The 22,777-nt window shown below is 42.4% G+C and overlaps 1 protein-coding gene across 20 annotated transcripts in view; it reads right to left on the reverse strand.

The window, feature by feature from the left end:
• Positions 1-22,777, reverse strand: part of mical3a (microtubule associated monooxygenase, calponin and LIM domain containing 3a) — a 121,139-nt gene that overhangs the window by 51,366 nt on the left and 46,996 nt on the right. For 17 of the 20 annotated variants that reach the window (XR_003693164.1, XM_028585466.1, XM_028585481.1 and 14 more), the window contains exons 2-13: positions 10,678-11,088; positions 8,423-8,630; positions 8,111-8,227; positions 7,859-7,960; positions 6,982-7,137; positions 6,465-6,565; positions 3,921-4,178; positions 3,125-3,240; positions 2,299-2,425; positions 2,084-2,177; positions 1,918-1,947; positions 1,199-1,346 (exon numbers count right to left, since the gene is read on the reverse strand). Coding sequence is in view for 19 of the 20 variants with exons in the window: in XM_028585466.1 (XP_028441267.1) it covers positions 1,199-1,346; positions 1,918-1,947; positions 2,084-2,177; positions 2,299-2,425; positions 3,125-3,240; positions 3,921-4,178; positions 6,465-6,565; positions 6,982-7,137; positions 7,859-7,960; positions 8,111-8,227; positions 8,423-8,630; positions 10,678-10,956 (1,736 nt within the window). In the remaining variant the exon portion in view is untranslated. The remainder of the gene's footprint in view (positions 1-1,198; positions 1,347-1,917; positions 1,948-2,083; positions 2,178-2,298; positions 2,426-3,124; positions 3,241-3,920; positions 4,179-6,464; positions 6,566-6,981; positions 7,138-7,858; positions 7,961-8,110; positions 8,228-8,422; positions 8,631-10,677; positions 11,089-22,777) is intronic. The other 3 variants (XM_028585482.1, XM_028585470.1, XM_028585469.1) reach the window with 1 other exon arrangement.

Genomic DNA, 22,777 nt, shown 5'->3' on the forward strand with positions numbered 1-22,777 from the left:
ATGTGATGAATACGGATTTACGCAATTACTCTGACATGGCTGATGATGGCACACCAAATCAATGAGGAGCATACCAAATATCCGCCTCGGTTTGTGATAAATCAGCAAAATGAGGGAGAGTAAGAGGGAACAAATCTATATTTTTGGACCACAACTATTCAGCAGCCTTGGATATAATGGAAATGAACTGAAACTGAGCCTGCATTAAACACTAATGAAGAAGCTTTTCTGTACACGCTACTGAACATGTTGTGGAAAGCATTACTGTAAATGTCATTACACGGCAGCCGAAAATACCATTAAGATGGGTCATCAATACATCTCAACTGCACATAAAGTCCATTTAAAAGCATTAGAACATCAGGCACAGAGTGGAGCCTCCACTCCATTCCCGTCCGTCTTGTACACCGTCCACCCATCACTCCACCCCCTCCTCCCCTCCCCTCCCAACTCATTTTGCAGTGATGTATAAATGAAAACCAAGGTCCCAAAACTACATTAGACAATGTGGATGGAGAACGTGTTGTTTAGGGAGTGTGTACCAGACAATAAACCTCACTGGCAACCAACAAACTCCCATAAACACAGCAGGCCATTCATTCCAGGCCCAGCAGCTGTTTAAACCCTTTCACTCTAGCCATAAAGGGATACGCTTGGCATAGTTGACAAATGTTTACTTATACACAGGGTGCGATTTGTGAAAAAAAAAAAAAAAAAAAAAAAAAACATTTTTGATCATGCCCAACAAAACAAAACATGCATGAATTAAAAGGTGCTCTCAGCGATGTTGGGTGATGTCACTTCTTGTTGACGTTTGAAGTATCTGTCAAACAAAACGGAGGCTAGCTCGCCCCTCCCTCCTCCTCATCCCGTCCCCTCCCTCTCCCTTCCGCGCACCAACCCCTCCCCCAGCCCCAAATCCTTCTTGTTTGTTATGTTTCGTGGTGCAGGTTGGCGCAGTTTGTTTTTTGTTGGTGTTTGTGGAGCCTGGGCTGTCTACAGAGACCGCGTTTTTTTTTACAGTGTAAAAAAAGAGAAGATACATTTTGTCACCACCAGAGATAAAAAAATAATTCTGCTAAGGCAGGGATATGTAGACCAGAAAGGGGAAAATCCCCCCCTCCCCTTCTTATACAGATGGATTAATCTGTGCTCTTTGTGGTGTGTGTTCTGCATGTTATTTCTTTCAGATACTCACATGAGGTCCGGTCTATATCGGTCAATGAGGGCGCACAGGGCCAGACCACTCTTCCAAGACATCGTAAGGTCCGTTACGTTAACATTCCTGTATCCCTCCGTTTGTCTCTGGCACCAGTTCAGCAGCTTACTGGATCGAGCTATGGATTCTGGGGTGGCGGAAAGAGAAGATGAAAGGCTTGGCGTTAAGGCAGCATGTTGAACAGAATGTGGATTAAACATTGAAAAAAATAGAAATCTATTTTTGGCAGCACTACACATCTCTTGCTGGGCAATCTCATGGCCTTGGTCAGGCGAGGCTGAGCATTGGATCATAAGAGTTTTCTCATCCGTGGCATCATTATCCATGTTAGTACCAGTTTTAACCAGCCAATGAGGAAGTATTACGAACCATGAGGACATTTTAAAAAGGAGTACAAGGGATGCACATGAAAAGGTTAAGAGAGGATGCAGAACTCACAGGAAATAACTTTAAAACAGGTTGAACGGACATTAAATAAAACCGCTGAATAAAACCATGGACCTCGAATGAGATGACCAAGCTAGTACAATAAGCTAGTTTCAGAGGCTGCAATCAGTCCATCCACAAGTTCCACCATTCAACGTTTTCATTTCACATCATTCATTCATGAGTACATCGCAGGGGAACTGTTTAAGCTATTAGGAATCCCTGAAAAAAGCAAAAAAAAAGCAACACCATGCATTTGGACTTTGTGTTACCTTGCAACTGCTTGGCAAGCAGGCAATTGTCTAGAGTGAAAATAGTTCATTATTACATTTCAGCAACAGTGACTGCAGCAAAATTCTACACTGATCAATCAGCACATTAAAGAACATGTTTTCCACTACTAAACCAGTAAATAAAGCATGTAAAAAAGATAACAACCATTCCTGGCCAACTTGGGTGTTGACGAGTTGATCACATTCTCAATTTCAATGTGCACTTCCCTGGACTCCCCTGTGTCGCAGAGGTGCCTCACCTGCAACATACACATATGTATTACATATCTGAAATGCCAAACACACTGCATTGCATGAACAAAAATGTTGTGTCTTGCCTATAATAGATGGCAGCTGAGATGCGTTAGCTGTCATACTCACCTGGCTGGGCTTGAGGAAGTTAAGGCTAATGTTGGGGTAACGTGTGGTTGGATCCACGCTGAAATGACTGACGTTCTTACTGACGTTTTCTGGCGTGGTCTGGGGCAGTAGACGATATATACTCTCCCTAAAGCAAATAGGAAAACAAGAAATTACTTCCAATGCACTATACTGTATAAGCAGAGTCTTATTGATACTATATAGGGGGTAAGTAAGGCAATAGATTAAAGGTGCTGTAGGTAGGATTGTGAAGATCCAGGACTTAGCCAAAAAATTTGAACATCAACAACTTCTCAGTCCCTCCCCCCATTCTACTAAACCCCAAAACGGTCTCCTAAGCCCCTCCCCCCACAAGGGAGAATGAGTGCGAGTGTGGTGGATTTTTGCAAATCGCACTACAGGCTGTAGGTGGTGCCAGAGGAGCCGGATTTTTTTATTATTTTTTTTTTAAATGACCTGCATGTAGTTCTACTGGAACATAGGGTCAGTTTCAGCAAATATGACAGAAAATTTGTTTTATAAGGCTTACCTACTGCACCTTTAAGTTAACACATTAACATTGTTATCAAAGAGCACAGAGAGTTATTGCAGAATAGAGGAGTCACATTCCATTCAGTTCTTATTAGAACCTCTTATCCCATTGGTACTAGCAGAGCTAGGACTGAAATCACAAACAGGCACATTTCCTAGTAAAGCACTTAGAGATAAAAGGGTGTGTTTGAAGAGTGAGAGAATATGTACGTGTGGCTGTGTGCGCACAAGTGTGTGCGAATGCAAGTACAAGAGGAGGACGAGTCCCTGTGTTTTAGTGTTTCCACACCCTCACCTCTCAGCCAGAACCTCGAGAGGGGTTTTTCCCTGAGCCCAGCTCTTCACCATCCAGCCTGAGTCCATGGCTGCCAGGAAACCTCGGGCGATGCCAGTGCCCATGGGCCAGAAGGGCTGGAGACAACAGCGAACACCACATTCAACAACCAAATATGGCCACAGAAGAACCAAGGGTATATTAAAAAAAAAAAAAAAAAAAAAAAAAAAAAAAAAAAAGGGTAGAAGATTTAAAGAAACGTAGTGTCATGGAAAGTTTTAAAGTGCTCATATTATGCTTTTTGGCTTTTCCCCTTTCCTTTATTGTGTTATATATCTGCATGTAGTGATAAAGCCCAAAGTCCACCCCAAAGGGACTTGCCGTCTCCAACAGAAAACACTGTTCACAAACTGCTCCAAACAGCTCTATTGTAGTCCAGCCTTTACTTCAGAGACGAAAGTGCGTCACTTTGTAACACACGTTATAATTCTCGCCTAGCTGCTAGCGTGGCACTCCCTCATACTCTTCTTCTTCTTCTTCGTTTCGGATTAGCTAGTAGTTCTGACCTAGCTACTGTGTATGCGCGACTCCCAACAAAGATGGAACAGAAGTGAGATGCCTCGCTCTGTAGCTAAAACAGGGAGCTCAACACAGGGTGAAAAGAGGAGCTGCAGCAATGTGCAGTACAACAAAAAATATGGTGTTTTTTGAAAATTAAACCATGTAAACCTATTCTGATATATAACCTCTAAATACAATTATGAACTTGAAAATGAGCATAATATGAGCACTTTAAAACCTCTGCCGTCTCTCTCACCTCCAACAGGCTGTCGCCCACAAGCGCCACCAGCAGCTTGTGGCCATTGCGTTGGCGCACCATGGCAGCGTTCTCTGAAGCGTACATGCAGGTGAAGTCGAACATGGCCACGTCGGGCTGGCCGTAGTGGTTGATGGCAAAGTCCAGTGCGGGCAGCTGATGGTTGGTGGAGAAATCTGCAGCCTCGCTGGCGTACGACAGCAGGGCAGCCTGGTCCACGTTAGCTCTGGACAGCAGCAGCTCTGTGTCTGCATAGTCCTACAGGAGGGACAAGAGAGAGCAGATCAGACGGGGCATTTAGATGAAAACTAATAAAAGCAGAGTTCTCCAGAGATATATGATTGAAAAAGTCTACTTCTAGGTAGTGGCAAGAGTCTTCCAACTAAACCTAGCCATGATGCAAGACTTGCTCAGCACAGCGGCATAGAAAGAAATTTGGTGGCAGCTACGTGCGAAAACTACAGACAAGGCCAAGTCTTGCGTTGCACTTATGCTATGGTCTTACACTCTAGCCTCAATTCATACTATAGAATAAAAAAAAAGACCCCATTTACACCTGGTATTAGCATGCAATCTGTAGCTAGACATCATCTGGATAAGGAAAAACATGTTATTACAAGGTGTAAAAGCATACAGAACACTTTGCAGTCAGATGGACCAGAGCCCATTTGTGGGTGGTCTGGCTGTGATCTGACAATTGGTGCATTCACTAAATATTTACGAAAAGAAGATCGTTGATAAATAATCATTAATAATGTCGCTATAATGACTAAGTGGGTAAGGGCAAATATTTGAACAGCTAGAACAGTTTGGTTTGTTCAGAAAATTATATCACTTTAAAGTAATGCGGCCTTACAATAAACTTATGATATTACGTTATCCAAGTCTCATATCATGACTTCCATCACAGACAATCCATTCCATCTATCTGGTCACCTGCACGCTCTGTCGCACCTCCCCCACGTCATCAGAATGCTTCCCCCACTGGATCACATAGGGCTGAACGCACCGTCAGGCTGCACAGAAAACCCGGACTGGACTACAGCGCTATCCGCACTTCATGTACACCTATTCTCCAATCATTTGTCTCTCATTGTCCCCCCTCAAATGCAATACTCGCCCTCCCCACTGACCACACGCACTGCTAACCGGGACAACCTCAGATCTCTCCAGCCTGCCCCTATATATATATATATATATATATATATATATATATATATATATATATATATATATATATATATATATATATATATATATATATATAGCCCAGCTGTAGATCAGATGTTATTATTTAGATACCCAGATTCAGATGATATGTTAATAAATGGTGGAAATAAGGGCAAAAATGACACTGACATTGCCTTTATCTGTGAAGTTATTCAGACCTTGTTAGGTATTCTACTGTGTGGAAGGGTTACTGAAAGCTAACAAAATAAGTGATATTTAAAAAAAGTGTCTTTTTTATGACAGGGATATATGCCATTTGGCAATAGTGGCATTGAGCAACAATTTGAAGTTGATAACCCCTTTGAGACTTCACTGCGCTACAAAGACGTCCAAGCACTAACATGTAGCATCAAATCACTGCATGCTTTCAGAGTGACATGTTTTCACAGAGGGCGGTGAGAGGCACATTCTTCCACCTTCAAGCGCCCTGGTTGTCCAATGCCAGGCTGGTGGTGGTGGTGGTGGTGATGGTGGGTGAGGGGAAGGGGCAAGTCAGTGGAAGATATGAATGACGGTTGTTTTCGGATTTGCAGAGCTGCCTTGAACTGTGTGAACCCGCCTCCCCTCTGCCATCCCTTCCACCCTTCCTCTATCCATTTCCAAGGGGCAGGACACAGTCAATTTCATTGCTATAAAAGGATCTGCCTAGGACTTTTTATTAAAAGGGGACTTCCAGCGGTTACTACACCAGTAAATTATGACTTTTCATTAACACATGCCTACATACTCCAAATCCCCTCAGGCTTCGGACTTCAGCATATACCAAAACCTCATTAATGTCATCAGCTCACTATAAAAACACACACAGACTTGCACGCCCATCTAAAATTATCTGAAGAAGAATGATGACTGGGAATAGCTTTGCAAAAATGCCTATTTAAGAGACTGTTAAGTGAATTTAGAATGCAAAAAGCCACCACACAAACACCTTTAGGTCTATTTTGCACATGAAGACAGACATGTAAAAAGGTATTTCCTGTTTCCTGTGGAAAGTGGCCAGGGAAAGGAAACTACCGTGTATAGTAAGGACACAAACGCTCAGTGAGTGTGCTTGAGTTGGCAGTTTGTTCCAGAACATTGTTGGCTTGGTTAGACCATTAGGCCGATACTGGGCAAAAGCAGAAAGAGAATAAAAGAATGAAAGGGAGTGAGACCAAAAAAAAAGGCAAGAGAGGGTTCCGACTTCTGATTTTGTCAGCATGTGCGTGCATATAGCCTTTATGTCTACTACGGAGTCAGATTAAGATTCAACAATTGTCTCTCGAACACAAGCACAGACCACACTGAGCTGAGTTTTGGGCTTTGATCACTCACATGCAGAATGACTCCTTTCTCCAGCAGGCTCTGTTTTTTGGCAGTCATCACAAAGTAGTGCGTGTCATCCTTGTAGTAGACAATGTTTTCCAGGTCAATACCTAAAAAGCCCAAGAGAAAGACGTACTGTTATATACCGAACACAATCGTTTTCCTTATTGCCATAGCTGGCTGTCATGTCGTCATTAGAGGAGCAATTATCCGACTCAGAGCACACAGCCAAAGCCCCGGGGACATCCTCATATCAGCAATAAACTGTGGCAGGCTTGGCATCAGAACTAATGTTAAGGATTTTAATTGGATGAGCTCACAAATTCAGAACTGTGCTCCAACGACAGCTTATTCCTCCGGTTTACCTTTATTTCACCCTTGGCATCCACTGCCAACAGGAACAAGTTGGAGATCTTACAAATCCAAAAGAAATGTTTTTATGCTGTATCCCCGAGTTGTTGCGTCTTACAGTTACCTCAAGGAAAATGACATAAAGTCCTTGAAGCAATGCAGAGCTGTGACAGACCTGTTGCTTCTCTGAGGTCTTGAAAGAACTTCTGGTTGAAGATGAAGGCCACCCCGCTGATCTCCTCAACCTTTGCCTCCGCCGACGTGTTCCTGTTGATGAAGTTCGCGGTGATGGCAATGGCAAGCTTGCCCCGGAACTCCTTACGCCGAAACCCTGGGGGGGGATCACAAGAGGATGAGGAAGCAGGGTCTGGAATCTTTGGGCACAAATCTGAACTGTGACACCAATAATTAAAAAAAAAACAGAGAGTAAACCCAAACACTCCTGTGCTCATGTTTGTTTTCACGACATATCAAAGCCTTGCAAATGCGCCCTGTACGCTATAAATGCAGCCAGATGTTCTGTATCATGATTATGTAAACAGTTTTTTTAGTTTTTCAAGCTGTGCGATTGCAGTTCATGGTTATCCCACAGGGAGCCTGCTGCTTCCCTTCGTTGATGCAGCAGTCAGTAATACAGAGAGGGGTCATGGTCCTCTACTCCACAGGGGTTCCGGTTGCCAGTGTGGCTGCGCGCGTGAGAGGCCCCGACTCTCATATAGTGGAAAACAGACAGCCAATTCAACAATTGCTATTCGGCTCGGCTGGGAGAGCCGTGAGAAACGCTCTTTGGACGTAGCAGCCAGACACAAACAAACACACGCATACACAGATGTGCACAAATGTTCATTCATACGTCAGGAACAGAGTGAGGTCAGGCACCCTGACCACAGCTGTACACAAGTGAGATCATAATCGCTCTGACTAAAGTCCAAGTCAGCTGAGAGAAAACAAATAGTGCCGTTTGTGCTATGCCTCACTTAGTCAAGGAAAAAAACAACAACTGTATTGCTAATTTGCATTGCATTTCTCCCAGTCGGTACAGGGGGACTTGCCTGGTAGCGTGTTCCTCCTTCCATCTGCTCCGATGATGACATCAAACTCCAGCTCATTGACAGGGTGTGTCCTGGGATGGACCTCAGCCCTCCAGCCTATTCCTGAGAAAACACAGCATGTGTAATCGGACAGAAATGCATCAACGGAGCCATCTTAAAGCCTCTGACAGATAGTTCTCTGACTAAAACACGTGTTTCTGCCTTCATTCATTCTTGTTCGACGTGTCCTTCGGCAGCCTGACTCTTACTTACTTTCAGTTTCTTGATCTTGTGGGGGCTCAATAAGACCCTTGAACTCCACATTGACATGGATCTCAATGCCCAGCAGGAGTGCCACTTTCAGGAGAATTAACTGAAGCTGACGAATACCTACAATACAATACAGAGAAGGAAAGAAAATTCGAATGAACTACAAAACCCCCAAATATCATCTTCCAAACACATCAAATTACTTTGAGTGAAAAAAAATAAATAAAATGCAGCAAATTAAAATTATTTTATGTCAAAATAAAAACATAATATTCAACATTACAATGTAGAGCAAAACATGTCAAGTGTACTCACTGATATGATCGATAGCACCGGCACAGAACTTTCCGTAGAACTTTTTGGCCCCGAGGCCCCTGAGGTCCTGGATGGTGAAGGGCCAGAGGTGCAGCACATTGTTCCTAGAGAAGGCATCTCTCTTTTCCAACAGCACCACTTTGGCCCCCAGGAAAGCCAGCTCGATGGCTGTGCGTAGGCCGCATGGTCCCGCACCAATGATCAGACACTACATACAGAGAGAGACGCAGACGTTATAGACGAGCTACAAGAAATCTGTCAACCATACACATGGAAAACCAAGTCTGGACAGCAGAGTCGCTGCCCATCTTTCGCCACAGGCTGAAAACCCGCCTCTTCAGACTGCACATTGACACCCCACACTAGCACTTCGATCTCAACTCTTAAAAAAGCACCTGCGACGTAGCTCTCTAACACGCTTGTAGTTGTTTATCTGGGAGGGCAATCCTGAGTTCAAAGGCACTTGTTTTAACTCACTTTGGACAAAAGCATCTGCCAAATAATATAATATATATAATAATAATGAGGTCAACAATGAGATGCAACACATGAACTTCATGAAGGGAATAAAAGTCTATTAAGGCAATAGTTGATGAGCTAAGATAAGCACAGAGATGAGCTAAGATAAGCACAGAGACAGAGAGAGAGAGAGAGAGAGAGAGAGAGAGAGAGAGAGAGAGAGACAGACACAATGCGATTCGACTGAGAGATTAGCAGTCCAATCAGGCACTGAAGATGAAATTGTGGTCACCACACTAGATATTTTATTGTCTTTGTTTTGTGTTTTCCCCATAGGAAAACAATGGTGGTTTTACCGCAGGTCATTTGTAGGCGGCTTTCGTGTACGGGGTGCAGCAGAGAGACGTCGCCTCTGCAGCTTGTTTAGTTAACAGGAATAGCAATGCTGATAAAGTGGCCGCAACTGTGGTTAGACTCTAAATCCCACGCAGACAAAGCTGCTCGCTGCAGTTGCAGGCTCGCTTCAATAGGCGAAAGCTGCCGAAGTTTGGTTACACTTCCTCTGAAACGTGCTATATCGTGTGCTCCAGTAACAAAGACAGAAAGACAATAAATAAAATAAACTAAAATGTAGCGAAGAACATGGGAGCTACTGGCCGCATCTGCAAAAAAACTGTAAATGCAACAACAACAAAAAAATAATACTCTAACGTTAGATTATTTGCTTCTGAATTCTGAAAACGTGCCGGTACTCATTTTTCCACAGTGCCGCAGGTACCGGGGAATGCAATCCTTCCAGACCTGACGAGGGCAGTATATACGCCTAAAGTTAAGAGAGCGAATGGCCCCTCATCTTCCCTATATGGCTTGACCGCATTCAGCTTCTGGCTTTACATGTAGATCTACAGCTGTAGCTTTCACAACTTCACCAGGAACACCCAAAACTACAAAGTGAGTCTATTTCTCTCTGCCGTAGGCGTGGTTGTGGGTGTGTGTGTGTGTGTGTGTGTGTGTGTGTGTGTGTATCGGACGCGATTGTTCGTTGGTGGACGTGATAGACAGATCCAATCACATGTCAGTTTTTTTTTTTTTTTTTTTTTTTTTTTTTTTTAAAAGTGCCTGCCACAGTTTCCAATGACAACTTCTCTGATGGTTCTGTGTTTACAAACCATCTGGCGCATCAGGTTATGGACTTTCGGTTTCTACGAGAACATGTCTACATGCGTTAATGCTCGAAAACACATTTTGCTCATACTGTCTGTCTGAATAACTGTATTCACCCTCTCTTTTAAGCCCCCCCCCCTGAAAAGCCCAGTCTGCTTTGATTGACTTGCGAGAAAAATATGGTGCGTATTTGAAAAGGCAGATATTTCACCTTTAAGGTAAGATATAAGGTAGAACTTTATTCATCCCTAAGGAAATTGTATTAATTAGTTAGTACTTTAGTGAACTGTATTTGTGAATCAGAGCTCAAAGCGTCACTAGTCTTTCAATTCAATAGTCGTCAATACAACGAATATTGTTTCAACGAAAATAATACAGCCGTTTTATCTCAACCCTTATTTTGGGGTTGTATACACTGCAAACCAGAGGAGGTGACAAATCAAATTTCCAAAAGTGAAAGCGTCCTTTCACATAAAGCAATCACACACACCGGTCTAGCTGGTAAACATGAGCCTCACATTACATGATCCCCTAACATCGAGGATCAAATTTTAGCTCTCGCTGAACTGAAGCCAACAAGAGGCAAAGACGTCCTTAAGTGAAGCATACCGTTTTTAATGATCCAGGCTTACCTTTGAGTTGGCACAGGCACGGCCCTTTTTGTACTCCTTATGGCAGGCTCTCTTGTCTAACTTTGCCCAGAGCGCCTTGGCCTTCCAGTAGTTGAGTTTGGACTTGAGCTTGTGATAGAAGATCCTGTACTCGCCGGGCTTGACTTCCAGGTGGTCACACAGCTCCTGGAAGGCCTTGAGCGTGCCCTTACACGTGGTCCCCTGGACAAATTTGTCAAACAGGACATGGGACTTGTTCACCCCATCTCCTCCAGTTGCAGCTCCGCCTCCATCCCCCATAGTCCAGACTCACACAGGGCCGTGAGGGCCCTTCACCCCCCCCAGGCAGGGGTCTCTGGATCCAGCCCCCAGCCCTGGAACACGCTCTATAGGGTGGAGCGCTCTTAACTCCCAGCCTCAAGCATCTTCATTCTGTCCACGAGAGGGAGAGATAGAAAGGTCAGTGAATCATAGAAGACAATGCAGAGAAGCAAACGTACGAGACTACAGCTTCCGAATGCTCGAATAATATCCACACTGTCCAATCCAACAGAAACTTTAATTAGATGCAATGAACCAAGTTGAGATTGCCTACGTCTACTAGCCTCTTCTGGCGCCCTATAAGCTAAATGGGCCCTTATCTTCTCTGACTATGCATTCATATGTATGACGGCTGGACGGTCAAACAATCAAAGCAGCAATTGAGGATAAAGACCAGGTCATTCAAGTATCACTGTCATTCTTCTGCAGCGACATAACCTCAAGTAACCTCTTATCTGTCTAGAAATGAGGCTGCCGGACACAGGAAGGGCACTGAACCCACACAGAGCCAAACAGGAAACGCTCAGGGCATATGGACATGCGTTTGTGGTACATTACTCCAGACAGACTCCAGACACAGGAAATGGCAAGTCCATCCCAAAACACTAGGAAACAAACAAAATGATTGGCAATAGGACAATGTTTCAAGAAGCAAGATAGTTTCATCCACCGTGCCCATTCATTTGCTTTAGCTTCCTGCATACCGAGTGAGAATTGACTTTTGCGGTTTGTTTACCTTCTATGACATGGAGCAGTCCAACTTTATGTGTTCTGCGTTTTTCACCCATAGGGGGGGGGGGGCGGGGGAGATCATTCATGTTGTTTGGCGCCTAAGGTTCAGTTGTCATGACTGGAATGTCCTGATACGCTTCTTTGTTTTTAAACTCTGACTGTATTTAGCGGCGTGAGCAGCCTTTAAAAAAAGGTCAGCGTTACTCAACTTCAGTGCAAGTATAAAACGAGGACAATGGAGAAAGAAAGAAATGCCGCAAAGTGCTAGGACAAAAGCGGTAACAATGACGGATGATGAAAAAAAAACTTATTTGATCCAGTCTATTTGCTGAGTAATACGTTTTCAGCCAAGCAGTGGCTCTGGTTTGCATTAGCTCCCCAGGGCAACGGTGCAGAAACTTGGATTGATTCACAATGGCTCAAAAATAGGACACATATTTGAACAGTTTCCCAAGACAGGCGTTGATTAGGAAAAGAAACAAAGTATGAAATGAACAGGAACAGTTTGACATTTTGGGAAACACACTTCACGTTCTTATATCATAATATCACGCCACTGGCAGGAGACTGTTAGCTTAACTTAGTATAAAGACTAAGAACAAGTGACAAAATCTGCCTACTAGCTCCTTTAAAGCTCACTAATACACGTTATTATCTCAGATTTTGTCCAGACTAAATAAACAAGATATAACATGTTAATGTGTGACCTTGTGAGATCTGATGGTAGGCAAACTACGTTACTTTTGGACAGAGCCAGGCTAGCTGTTTTCTCCTGCTTTCAGTCTGTATGCTAGGTTAAGCTAACTGTCTCCAGGCTCTAGCTTGACATTTACTGTACCAATGTAAGAGTGACATGAATCTTCTCATCTAACCCTTTGCAGGAAATAAATGTTTCCCAAAATGTAGATTAAACACAGTATGCGTGTGAAAAATCAGTTAAATCTGATTAAAAGACTTTCATTTACAGTACAGATTAATATAAAACATCATCAACAGATCAATAATAGGAGAGGTTAAACATTTATGTCACCAATCAGGTGAAGACAGGACTCAGTAACTGAAATGCCGGGGAACAAATATCAAGAATTACACGGTCAGCTTTTTCTCTAGGAAAAGCTTGAGCTTTGTAATCCTCTGTCCAGGATGTTGAACTGGTTCATGAAGACCAATGTAGTCCCAGTGGCAACACATTAGGAAAAAAGGGAGGCAGGTACAGAGGTCATCTGGCCCCCTTTTCACACACTGCCAACTCTTCACCGCAGTGAAAACAGCAGGCTCTGGTTTTGGCTCTGCCTCAGTCAGTCAGGATCAGGGCTGAGGGAAAGGACGAAAAGGACCTCTTCCAACACAAGCATTTACTGTAGCTACCCTGCTACGTCATTTCCTCTATGCAACAAGCTGTAAGGTCCATCTGCACCTGCAGCAGTTGTGATCTGGGGTTAATGTATAGTGCGTAGTATTATTTTAGAAGCTTATATGCAAAAAAAAGAAATTTCCAACGATTTTTAGAATTGATTCTTTTCCCCAGAATCAATATATTTATTTAATTTTTTTTTACCAATGATTCACCTGAATATTTTCTGTTCATGCGGTACCACTGATGGCGACTACATCATATCCATTTCCAGCAAAACAGAGCGGAAGCAGAAAATGCAGAAAATCCATGTTATGTACTTCTTTACAAAATAAATAAATGTAGATTACTGTACGAGAATAGACTGACTGACATGTGATGTGCATTATTCTTAGAAAGCAATTAGTTTTTAGGATTGTCTCATAATATATTGTATCTAGAAGTGTCTCATTCAACTTTTGATTTTGTTAAAGAAGGAAAAGAAAAAGGAAATATTCAATACTATCGAATCGCAATACTTCTAGAATCGCAATACAAATCGAATCGGCACCCATGCATCAAAGGGACAAAAGCATATCATCCCAGCCCTACAAAATACTGTCAAGACAAGCACTGGTCCATGTGTATGACAGTCACAATCAGACAGCATCAACACTGATCACACAAACATGATAGGGATCCTCTGATCGATTGGGTGTCATAGGAAATAGAGATGTTCCGATACCGATACTGCCTAAAACGCTGGTATCGGTATCGGGAAGTAATGGAGTTTATGCACCGATCCGATACCACGCAATAAAGCCCTAAAGAAAATCTACATTAAAGTAGTTTATTTATGTTCTTTTTCCGTTATAACTGACTGTCAAACTGGAGAATAAAAGAAAGTTCTGGGGCATTCATTGTTTGTTTATGTTTCACAAAGAGTTTAACCTGAGCCAGACCGACAACAAAGATAGAAATCATATCACATCCATACAGGGATAGTAGTATACAGCTGTTAAAAGATAATGAAATAAATGACACTCTGGTATCGGATCGGTACTCGGTAAGTCCAGGTATCGGAATCGGTATCGGGAAGCAAAAAAGTGGTATCGGGCCATCTCTAATAGGAAACAGCCATTGTTCAGTACAAATGACTTAATCAATTGCCCTAAATTTGCTATGCAAGTCAATAATAATGACTATGTGAAAATAAGCAGGGCAAATACACATAAACGTCACTCAAATAGTTATAATGCATCTGAAGCCTGTTGCCTGTTTTCACCACATGGACTGGAGATGCGGTTGATTGCAGAGCAGACTCCGATTAAGACTCACATTTTTTTTTGTATGTAGCAAGTGCTGGGGGGCTGTGATAGCACGCTGCGAACCAACAGAGATGAAAGACAGTTTCAAGGTTATTTTCTACACAAAAACAGGCCACAGTATCAGTGTCAGTAGCCGTCTACATTGTAATCTTAACAACCCCCAGAAAGTTTGACAGAAGCATCTTAAAACCAAACAAGTCTTCTGCTTTTAATTCTTACTCTCCATTCTTTGACCCGGCTGATGGTTTCTAACTTAATGACAGAAGACAAAGCAAAGAGACCCCAATTCATCAGCATTGGGACTGTTTTATGAGGCACAGTAGATGAAAGAAGGTCATCTCAAACTCCTTGTTCAAAGCCTCATGAAAACAGCAGATAAAAAAGAAGATACATCAAACAGAACAGGAAGTTGGAAGGATGGTCTCAGAGGGGCAATGACTCACTTCATAATGAAATCATAGGTTTTTTTGTGAGAGCCAACTTCATCTTCTTGCTTTGCTACTCTCCCCATTCGTTTAACTGTGAGGACACAGTTTATGGCAATGCATCAAAAGGAGAGGAGAGGATACTATAACCTTTATGACACACATCTGAGAAAGCTAGCAGTAAAAATATAACACACTTTGAGCTCTTTGAAGGAACTGTAACTACCGACTGACATGTTGTGTCATAGTGAGTGAGTGAGTGAGTGAGTGAGTGAGTGAGTGAGTGAGTGAGTGAGTGAGTGAGTGTGTGTGTGTGTGTGTGTGTGTGTGTGTGCGTGAGAGAGAAATCCTACACCCTGACCCAGCTTAATGCTGCCAACAATAAAGCTGGCCTATAATTTAAATAATAGTAGCCTCCTGCAGAGACACATATGCTGCTGAATCAACAGTAAATCTTGCACCACGTGTTTCTGTTATAGCCGAGACACACCAACGAGACCGACCGTCGACAGAAAAGCCAGTCGGAATGATCAGTCGGGTCCCCGAGGTCCAAAAAACTGCTTCGGAACACGCTGAGGCGACATTGACTTTTGAAACCGAATGCGTCTCCATAGCAGCAGGCGGCGCTACTCTGTATTGTTGCCCAAGAAATGAAAACCGGCAGCCGATTGGACGAATGCATCACATGGGTTTGTTTTCTCCGGAAATTCAAAGCCAGACTGTCATGGCGGCTCATTCAGAGTACGATCTCATATTGTACTAAAATAGTTCACTGAAACATGTTTCTGAAAACATTTTAAGCGAGAAATAGGCCATGCAGTTGCTGAATCTGTCTTCATTTCAGCTCAAGAAAGGTCAATTTTAAAGATTTTCATCAGATTTTGAGAGACTCTAGTCAGGCTCATTCCGCTCGCCATTTCCGGGTGAGTCCACGACTGCCCTGCCTCCGACTGAACATGTCAGGTCGGCGAAAATGAACACCGACAGCCCTTCAGACTGACGACGGCAACTGACACATCGAACTAGGGCTGCCACCTCTTAGTCGACTAATCGGTCGTTTTGGTCTTAGTCGACTAAGATTTCTTTAGTCAATTAGTCATTTTTTATGCTTATTCATGCTTAATTACTTATTTCCAAGAAACTTCTGAGCACATTTATGGTAAACACACGATTTAAAGTGGTGCTTTTGCAGGATTAATTGTGGAGAAACTCAGTTTTACAGATGGTTAATTAACTACATTTATATTGTGCTTTTCTAGAAGCGTATGAAATAAGCCACGGTTTCCTTTGTTTTTCTACAATACAAAAATTCCAACAAAACCATTTTAAGCAGACAATAAAAAGAAGAAAAATCAAAGCAGCTTTGGCTCAACAGGCCCTCAAAATCTCCTTACATCTGGATGGGGCTGCAGCCGGATTTCACACATTCACAGAATTCACACAAGAATTTACACACACACACACACACACACACACACACACACACACACACACACACACACACACACACACACACACACACACACACACACACACACACACACACACACACACACACACACACACACACGTTTGCTTTTTACTGGTTGTATTACATAATCCTCTAATCTAAAAATAGAGCCAGAGATTAGGCCACTAGGCTACATTTGACAGCACTGCTTTTTACTCATTAGAAACGCTGTCAATACCAGAAGTAATAAATAACAGACTAGGAATTGATTTCAAAGATAAATAAGAATATTGTAAATAAATATCAATCAAAACTTGAAGTGGCTTGTATGTTTTCTCTTTGTTGTTTTTTGTTGTTGTTTTGTGCTAGTGTGGTCTGAGATTTCACATTATTCCGTTTGTTTTTTTATTTTGCCTGCATCTATTATTTCATTTTCATTGCAGGATCAAAATCAAAATACATTAAAAAGCAGCAGAAAATAGACAATAATGTTGTCCAAAAACATTTTCTCTCTCAATATAACAGAGAACAGAATATAAAAAAACAAACAATCAGGGTGGTTTGGTGTGGGGCTCTGTTTCTGCAGACGTGCCAGCAAAAAACAACACAGAAGCTTTGAGGTAAACAAGTTTAGTAAATTGCTTAACCGCCATAGCGGCACTGATTAACTGGGCTGACTGTAAGCTTGTGTCTGTGTCAGTCTGTGTCCTGAAATAGTATTTTGTCCATCCGTCAGTTTCCAGCTCAGGGATGACTAACGCTCAGAGGACACCCGCCTCCTCCTCTTATCCACCAGGAGACTTGGCAGAGAGCAGGAGAGAGTGCAGGATGCAATGAGATTGTTCTCCTTGAGCAGTGGCTGTCTTCACAATAATGGAAGCAGAACATGTAGTCCATCAAACTTGTAGCAGACAGCACACAATTTGTTTACCAGTTCTTAAAACCCTGTAATAATAGCTGGATCAGACGGTCTTATGTCTCTGCTTATTTATTTTTGTTTGCCTTAATGGTCCTATGACATGCTGCTTTTTGGATGCTTTTTTTATAGGCCTTAGTGGTCCCCTAATACTGTATCTGAAGTCCCTTTCTCGAAATTCAGGCTTGGTGCAGAATTACAGCCACTAGAGCCAGTCCCACAATGAGCTTTCCTCAGGACGTGCCATTTCTGTGTCTGTAGCTTTAAATGCTATTGAGGAGGAGAGAGTCAGGGCAAGGTGGAGGGTGGGGGTGTGGCCTTGACCAACTTGCGGCCACAGTTATAGCTCTATTTCCTCATGGGCGGGCCAAATTCTCTGGGCAGCTGTGGACGGTGGGCAAAGCAGAGAAAGGGGAGGTAACCTTTCCCCTTACGACGACATAAAGGGAAGAGTCCAGATCGGCCCATCTGAGCTTTCATTTTCTCAAAGGCAGAGCAGGATACCCAGGGCTCGGTTTACACCTATCGCCATTTCTAGCCACTGGGGGAACATAGGCAGGCTGGGGGAATGCATATAAATGTTTAAAAAACCTCAAAGTTATATTTTCATGCCATGGGACCTTTAAGAAAACTTCCATTTTGTCTTTGTTCTTGACAGTTAATGATCACCTTAACATCCCTATTGTACTCATGATAGGTTAGTGGACAGTTGGATGTTGCTAATTATAGAGAAATATAGCAGCAGGTGTGGCCTATTCAGGGGCTGCCTGCAGGAGTACAGTAAAAATGTGATTTTAGATTTAGTAATCAATGTATTGATTAAGGTGAAGTCTGTGATTCTATGTGTTTAAAGTTGTGAGGCTGTCAGCTGACAGTCAACTGGGAGTTAACATTAAAGAACCATTGTGTGAATAGCGAAGGTACTGAACACATGATGAATGAATGAATGAATGAATGAATAAATTAATGAATGACTGACTGACTGACTCAACCTTATCATGATATCAGCATCGGTTGTTCTTTTATTTGCTTGGCTGATGTACAAGGCAAGAAACTCTGAAGGGACTTTTTTGTTTGGGTCTTCTCTCCATGCCGCATTAAGATTTCATTCGTCACATCAACTGCCATTTTTAAGAGAATTATAAGAATTTCTCAGACACTAGCAACTAGGAAAACGTTCACAGCCATCATCATGTGAATGAAAACCGAAAAATGCTCATTCAATCAATTAAATGTTATGTGGGAAGAAGACAGAGAAAAGGAGCGCTTCTTTTTGATATTGGTTAACAAAATCTCTAACAAGTTGCTCTTTGTTGCAGGGCTGATCCTATTGCATCAGAACAGTGTGAAAACCAAGGCCTTCTTGTTAAAGAAAAAGTTTAACCCTTGTGTTGACTTTGGGTCAAATTGACCCGTTTTCAATTTTTGTTTTCTATCAGAAAATATGGGACGTAGAAATAAGCGCTGAAAATGTGTAGAAGAAAAATGTAACAATTTAAAAGGTTTTTTTCAAGGTTGACAGGGAAGACAACACAAGGGTTAAAAGCCCTTATTGATGCGGCTGATGCATAGCAAAGAGTAACATATCGCACCAACGTGTTTCGGCACACAGGCCTTCTTCAGGGTGACATGAGTGCCTTGGTTTTCACACTCATGCAATTCATTGTTATGTTTTAAACAGTTAGTTGATTAGCTTAGTCACTTGACAGGAAATGTACAACTACTTTGGCAATCGATAAATCATTTAAGTCAGGTATTAAGCAAAAATGTCAAACTGTATTGTACATTTTCATTGTATTAAATATATACACTGTTTTTTTTCCCTCCCAATGACCAGGAACACCCAAAAAGTGTACATTTACTAAAGTAAAATAAAGTTAAAAAGCAAAAATGTCAAACTTTTGTTGGATAATGAAAATAACCATTATACTTGCAGCCCTAGTTAGCTTGTACTCAAACAGCCTAACATCTAACAAAAAATTCTACGTGATCACAATCCTAAGCATTCTCACCATACCTGTGGCTTTGTACTTTTATTTATTTTTCCCCCAGTTCACTTTAAACACTACTGTCTCTGTCGGACATCAGTCTCATCATGCTAGGTGTCCATCAGGCATATATGTGCAAGTAGGCTATGTCTATTCTGAAATTTGTAACCCTAAAAAAGCATGTGCGTGTGTCTGCACTGTGCACAGCTGTGCATAGCAACTAAAGTGCAAGCAAAATGCACAAAAACAAGTCCATTCATAAGCTTGGGCTGTTTCCCCAGCATACTTTAAAGCATCAGACCTGAAGCATTGAAGTGTATTCTTTTATTCATATTTCAAAAAGGACTGTAGCTTTGTTGGGGACGCTCATCATTCATTACTGTGTCTGCCTGTAAACCGTCGCTGTAAACAAAAGAAGGGAATTCAGAGCCTCGGGGTCAAACGCTGCAAGCCAAGTCTGAGAGGTTATCATCCAGAATCGGGTCTATAAACAGCAGACAGTGAAGAGAGCGCGTTTGTCTAAACCAGAAGATCAAAAACTGGTAGAAATGATCCAATTACCTGAAATGACAGTAATAATGGATCGTCACTCCAAGCTTTACCACAGGTATGTCAACAGAAAGATAATTCACAAGAAGCTTAAGTCAACAAGGTAAATGAATAGCTGTGTTCATTATGCCCCGATGCAAACCACTAAGCTCAGTTCTGCTATTCATATCGGGTCTACACAGGATCAGCCTACAGGAGGGCAGACAGTTGTGTGTATATATATTCACAACAGCAGACAAAGCCTCAGAGCTCACAGAGCACAAACATTTTTTGACTGGAACTCGACTTGCTTCTGCCAGAGGCAGTCTCCGAACTGTCTGACTTTTGAATCCCTTCTGCTTCCAAGCACTTCATTTTTAGATCCCACAACCGATGCAGATTTTCACCAGCGAACAGATCAGCCTCTGAGCCGATAAACGTATGAATTCCATGTTGTCCTCGTTTAAACGCTAAACAGACTGACACATTAATACTCAGCGCACTGTAAAAACGCCATGTTCTCGGTCCGATTCACCACGTCTGTGATGTCACGGGACTCAGTGAACGGAGACTTAAAAAAAGGACAACATGTGCTTGCAGCATCCTCCGTTTGTGGCCGTCTCATCACTGTTGCCACGTGTCATCTTCTTTCTTTCCTGTCAGACCAAATAAAATGGATCCTCTTCATTGCTTTGTGCAGTTGAGACAAAATCAGATAAAAGCAGTGCAAGTATTTGATGCCCTTTTCATCGGAATAGTTTTTTATCTACCAGGAAAAGTACCATCCGCAGGGTTTCCTTTAGGATTTTTTTAATATATTTATTCACACACACAATGAGGCATATTTTCAGTTGTGATTGAACTGTATTTTTTGAGTTACTATATAGGCCAACTTTGATCTTGACATATAGGCTAAGCATTCTGTATCAAATAACAATAAACCCACTATTAATTGCATTATTTTAAAGGAATACGCCACGGTTTGTTGAAATGGGGCATATCACGGTCTCACCTGGCTGTAGATTGGTGGGTGTGTTTTTTGTCTCAGTGCAAGTAATTAGGTTGTTTTTTTGTCTTTTGTTGGCTCACTTTTACTCACAACATGCTAACCGGCAACATAGGATTCCATTCACTACGCTAAGCTAACTAGCGGCAGCGCTACCGGTGTAACCGGACTAAAACGATGCATGCACAAAAAATGCGTTGGCCCACCTATCTGCAGCTAGGGGAGACCGTGATGAGCCCCATTTCAACAAACAGTGGCATATCCCTTTAATGCAGTGTAACAACTTCAGCATGTAAATAATGCACCTCAAATACAAACGTTCTCCGACATGCACTCTAACAATGCAGCCCTATGTCTGATACCGTGGGGGGGCAGAAATGTTGCCATGGGGGGCCGCCACGGTCAAATCAACACAGAGGAAACACTGATCCGTCAAAAGCGAGAACCTTCCAGGTATCTGTGAAAAGTATAGCTCTACTGTGCAGTACATAAATAGTAGTAAAGACAGTTTTTACTACCTACCAGTTGACTAGAGTAAAAGAGAGAGAAACTGAAATACAAAACCCCTATTCCAATGAAGTTGGGATGTTGTGTAAAACGTGAATTAAAAACAGAATACAATGATTTGCAAATCCTTTTCAACCTATATTCAACTGAATACACTACAACTTAGAGAAGATATTTAATGTTCAAACTGATAAACTTTATATTGTTTTTGTGCAAATATTCACTCATTTTTAATTTGCTGCCTGCAACATGTTCCAAAAAAAGCTGGGACAGGGGCATGTTTACCACTGTGTTACATCACCTTCTTCTTTTAACAACACTCAATAAGCGTTTGGGAACTGAGGATATTTATTGTTGAAGCTTTGTAGGTGGAATTCTTTCCCATTCTTGCTTGACGTACGACTTCAGTTGCTCAACAGTCCGAGGTCTCCGTTGTTGTATTTTGCGCTTCATAATGCGCCACACATTTTCAATGCGAGACAAGTCTGGACTGCATGCAGGCCAGTCTAGTACCCGCACTCTTTTACTACCAAGCCACGCTGTTGGAACACGTGCAGAATGTGGCTTGGCATCGTCTCGCTGAAATTAGAAGGGACGTCCCTGAAAAAGACGTTACTTGGATGGCAGCATATGTTGCTCCCAAACCTGTATGTACCTTTCAGCATTAATGGTGCCTTCACAGATGTGCAAGTTACCCATTCAGTGGGCACTAACACTCCCCCATACCAGTACAGATGCTGGCTTTTGAACTTTGCTCGGATAACAATCTGGATGGTCCTTTTCCTCTTTGGCCCGGAGGACATGACGTCCATGACTTCCAAAAACTATTTGAAATCTGGACTCGTCAGACCACAGCACACTTTTCCACTTTGCGTCAGTCCATGCTCGGGCCCAGAGAAGCCGGCGGCATTTAGGGCTGTCAACAAATATTCTAAATTCGAATATATATTTGAATAGTTTTAAAAAAACGAATTTCGAAGGTGAAAATTAATATTTGAATTTCAAAAAAAGAAAGTGGAAAAAAATGCTTGCCGTAGCAGAGGCTGTCTGACTGTCTGCTTTGCTAACGCGCCTGAAAGCCGTTACATACTGGACGCAGCCCAGCTGGCGCATACAAATGTGACATCATGAGATCGCCGTGACTATTTATACCCGCGCTGGTGCTCGCGACACTAGCTGCAGTCTTCTCCTGAACAGCGGTGGCGCTAATGAGCAAAGGCTACCGACACTGCCCTTTCTACGGACTAGAAGAAGAAGAAAAAGGTAAACAACGGCAGAACTGGCAGCAGCATTGCCGTTAATGCTTCGATGTGATTCACTGACCTACTTCGTCGGATCGAGCCTTTCATTCACCATAAAAGAACTCATCTTAACCCGGTAAGTTTACCAGAGAGACCTGCAGTCACTCTGAGAGTCCTGGCATCACGTTGTTGGCGAACTCATTTAGGCATTGACATATATATAATGGACCAATAGACCCCGTTGCTCTGGACGGAGACCAGTGAAGGCTATTAGAAGCACTTTTCCGACGATCTCTTCCTTTACTGCGCAGCCTCCAACTGACAGAGACAACGTAAATGTGACGTG

The sequence above is a fragment of the Perca flavescens genome, chromosome 8 (assembly GCF_004354835.1).
Source record: "Perca flavescens isolate YP-PL-M2 chromosome 8, PFLA_1.0, whole genome shotgun sequence".
Classification (NCBI taxonomy): Eukaryota; Metazoa; Chordata; class Actinopteri; order Perciformes; family Percidae; genus Perca; species Perca flavescens.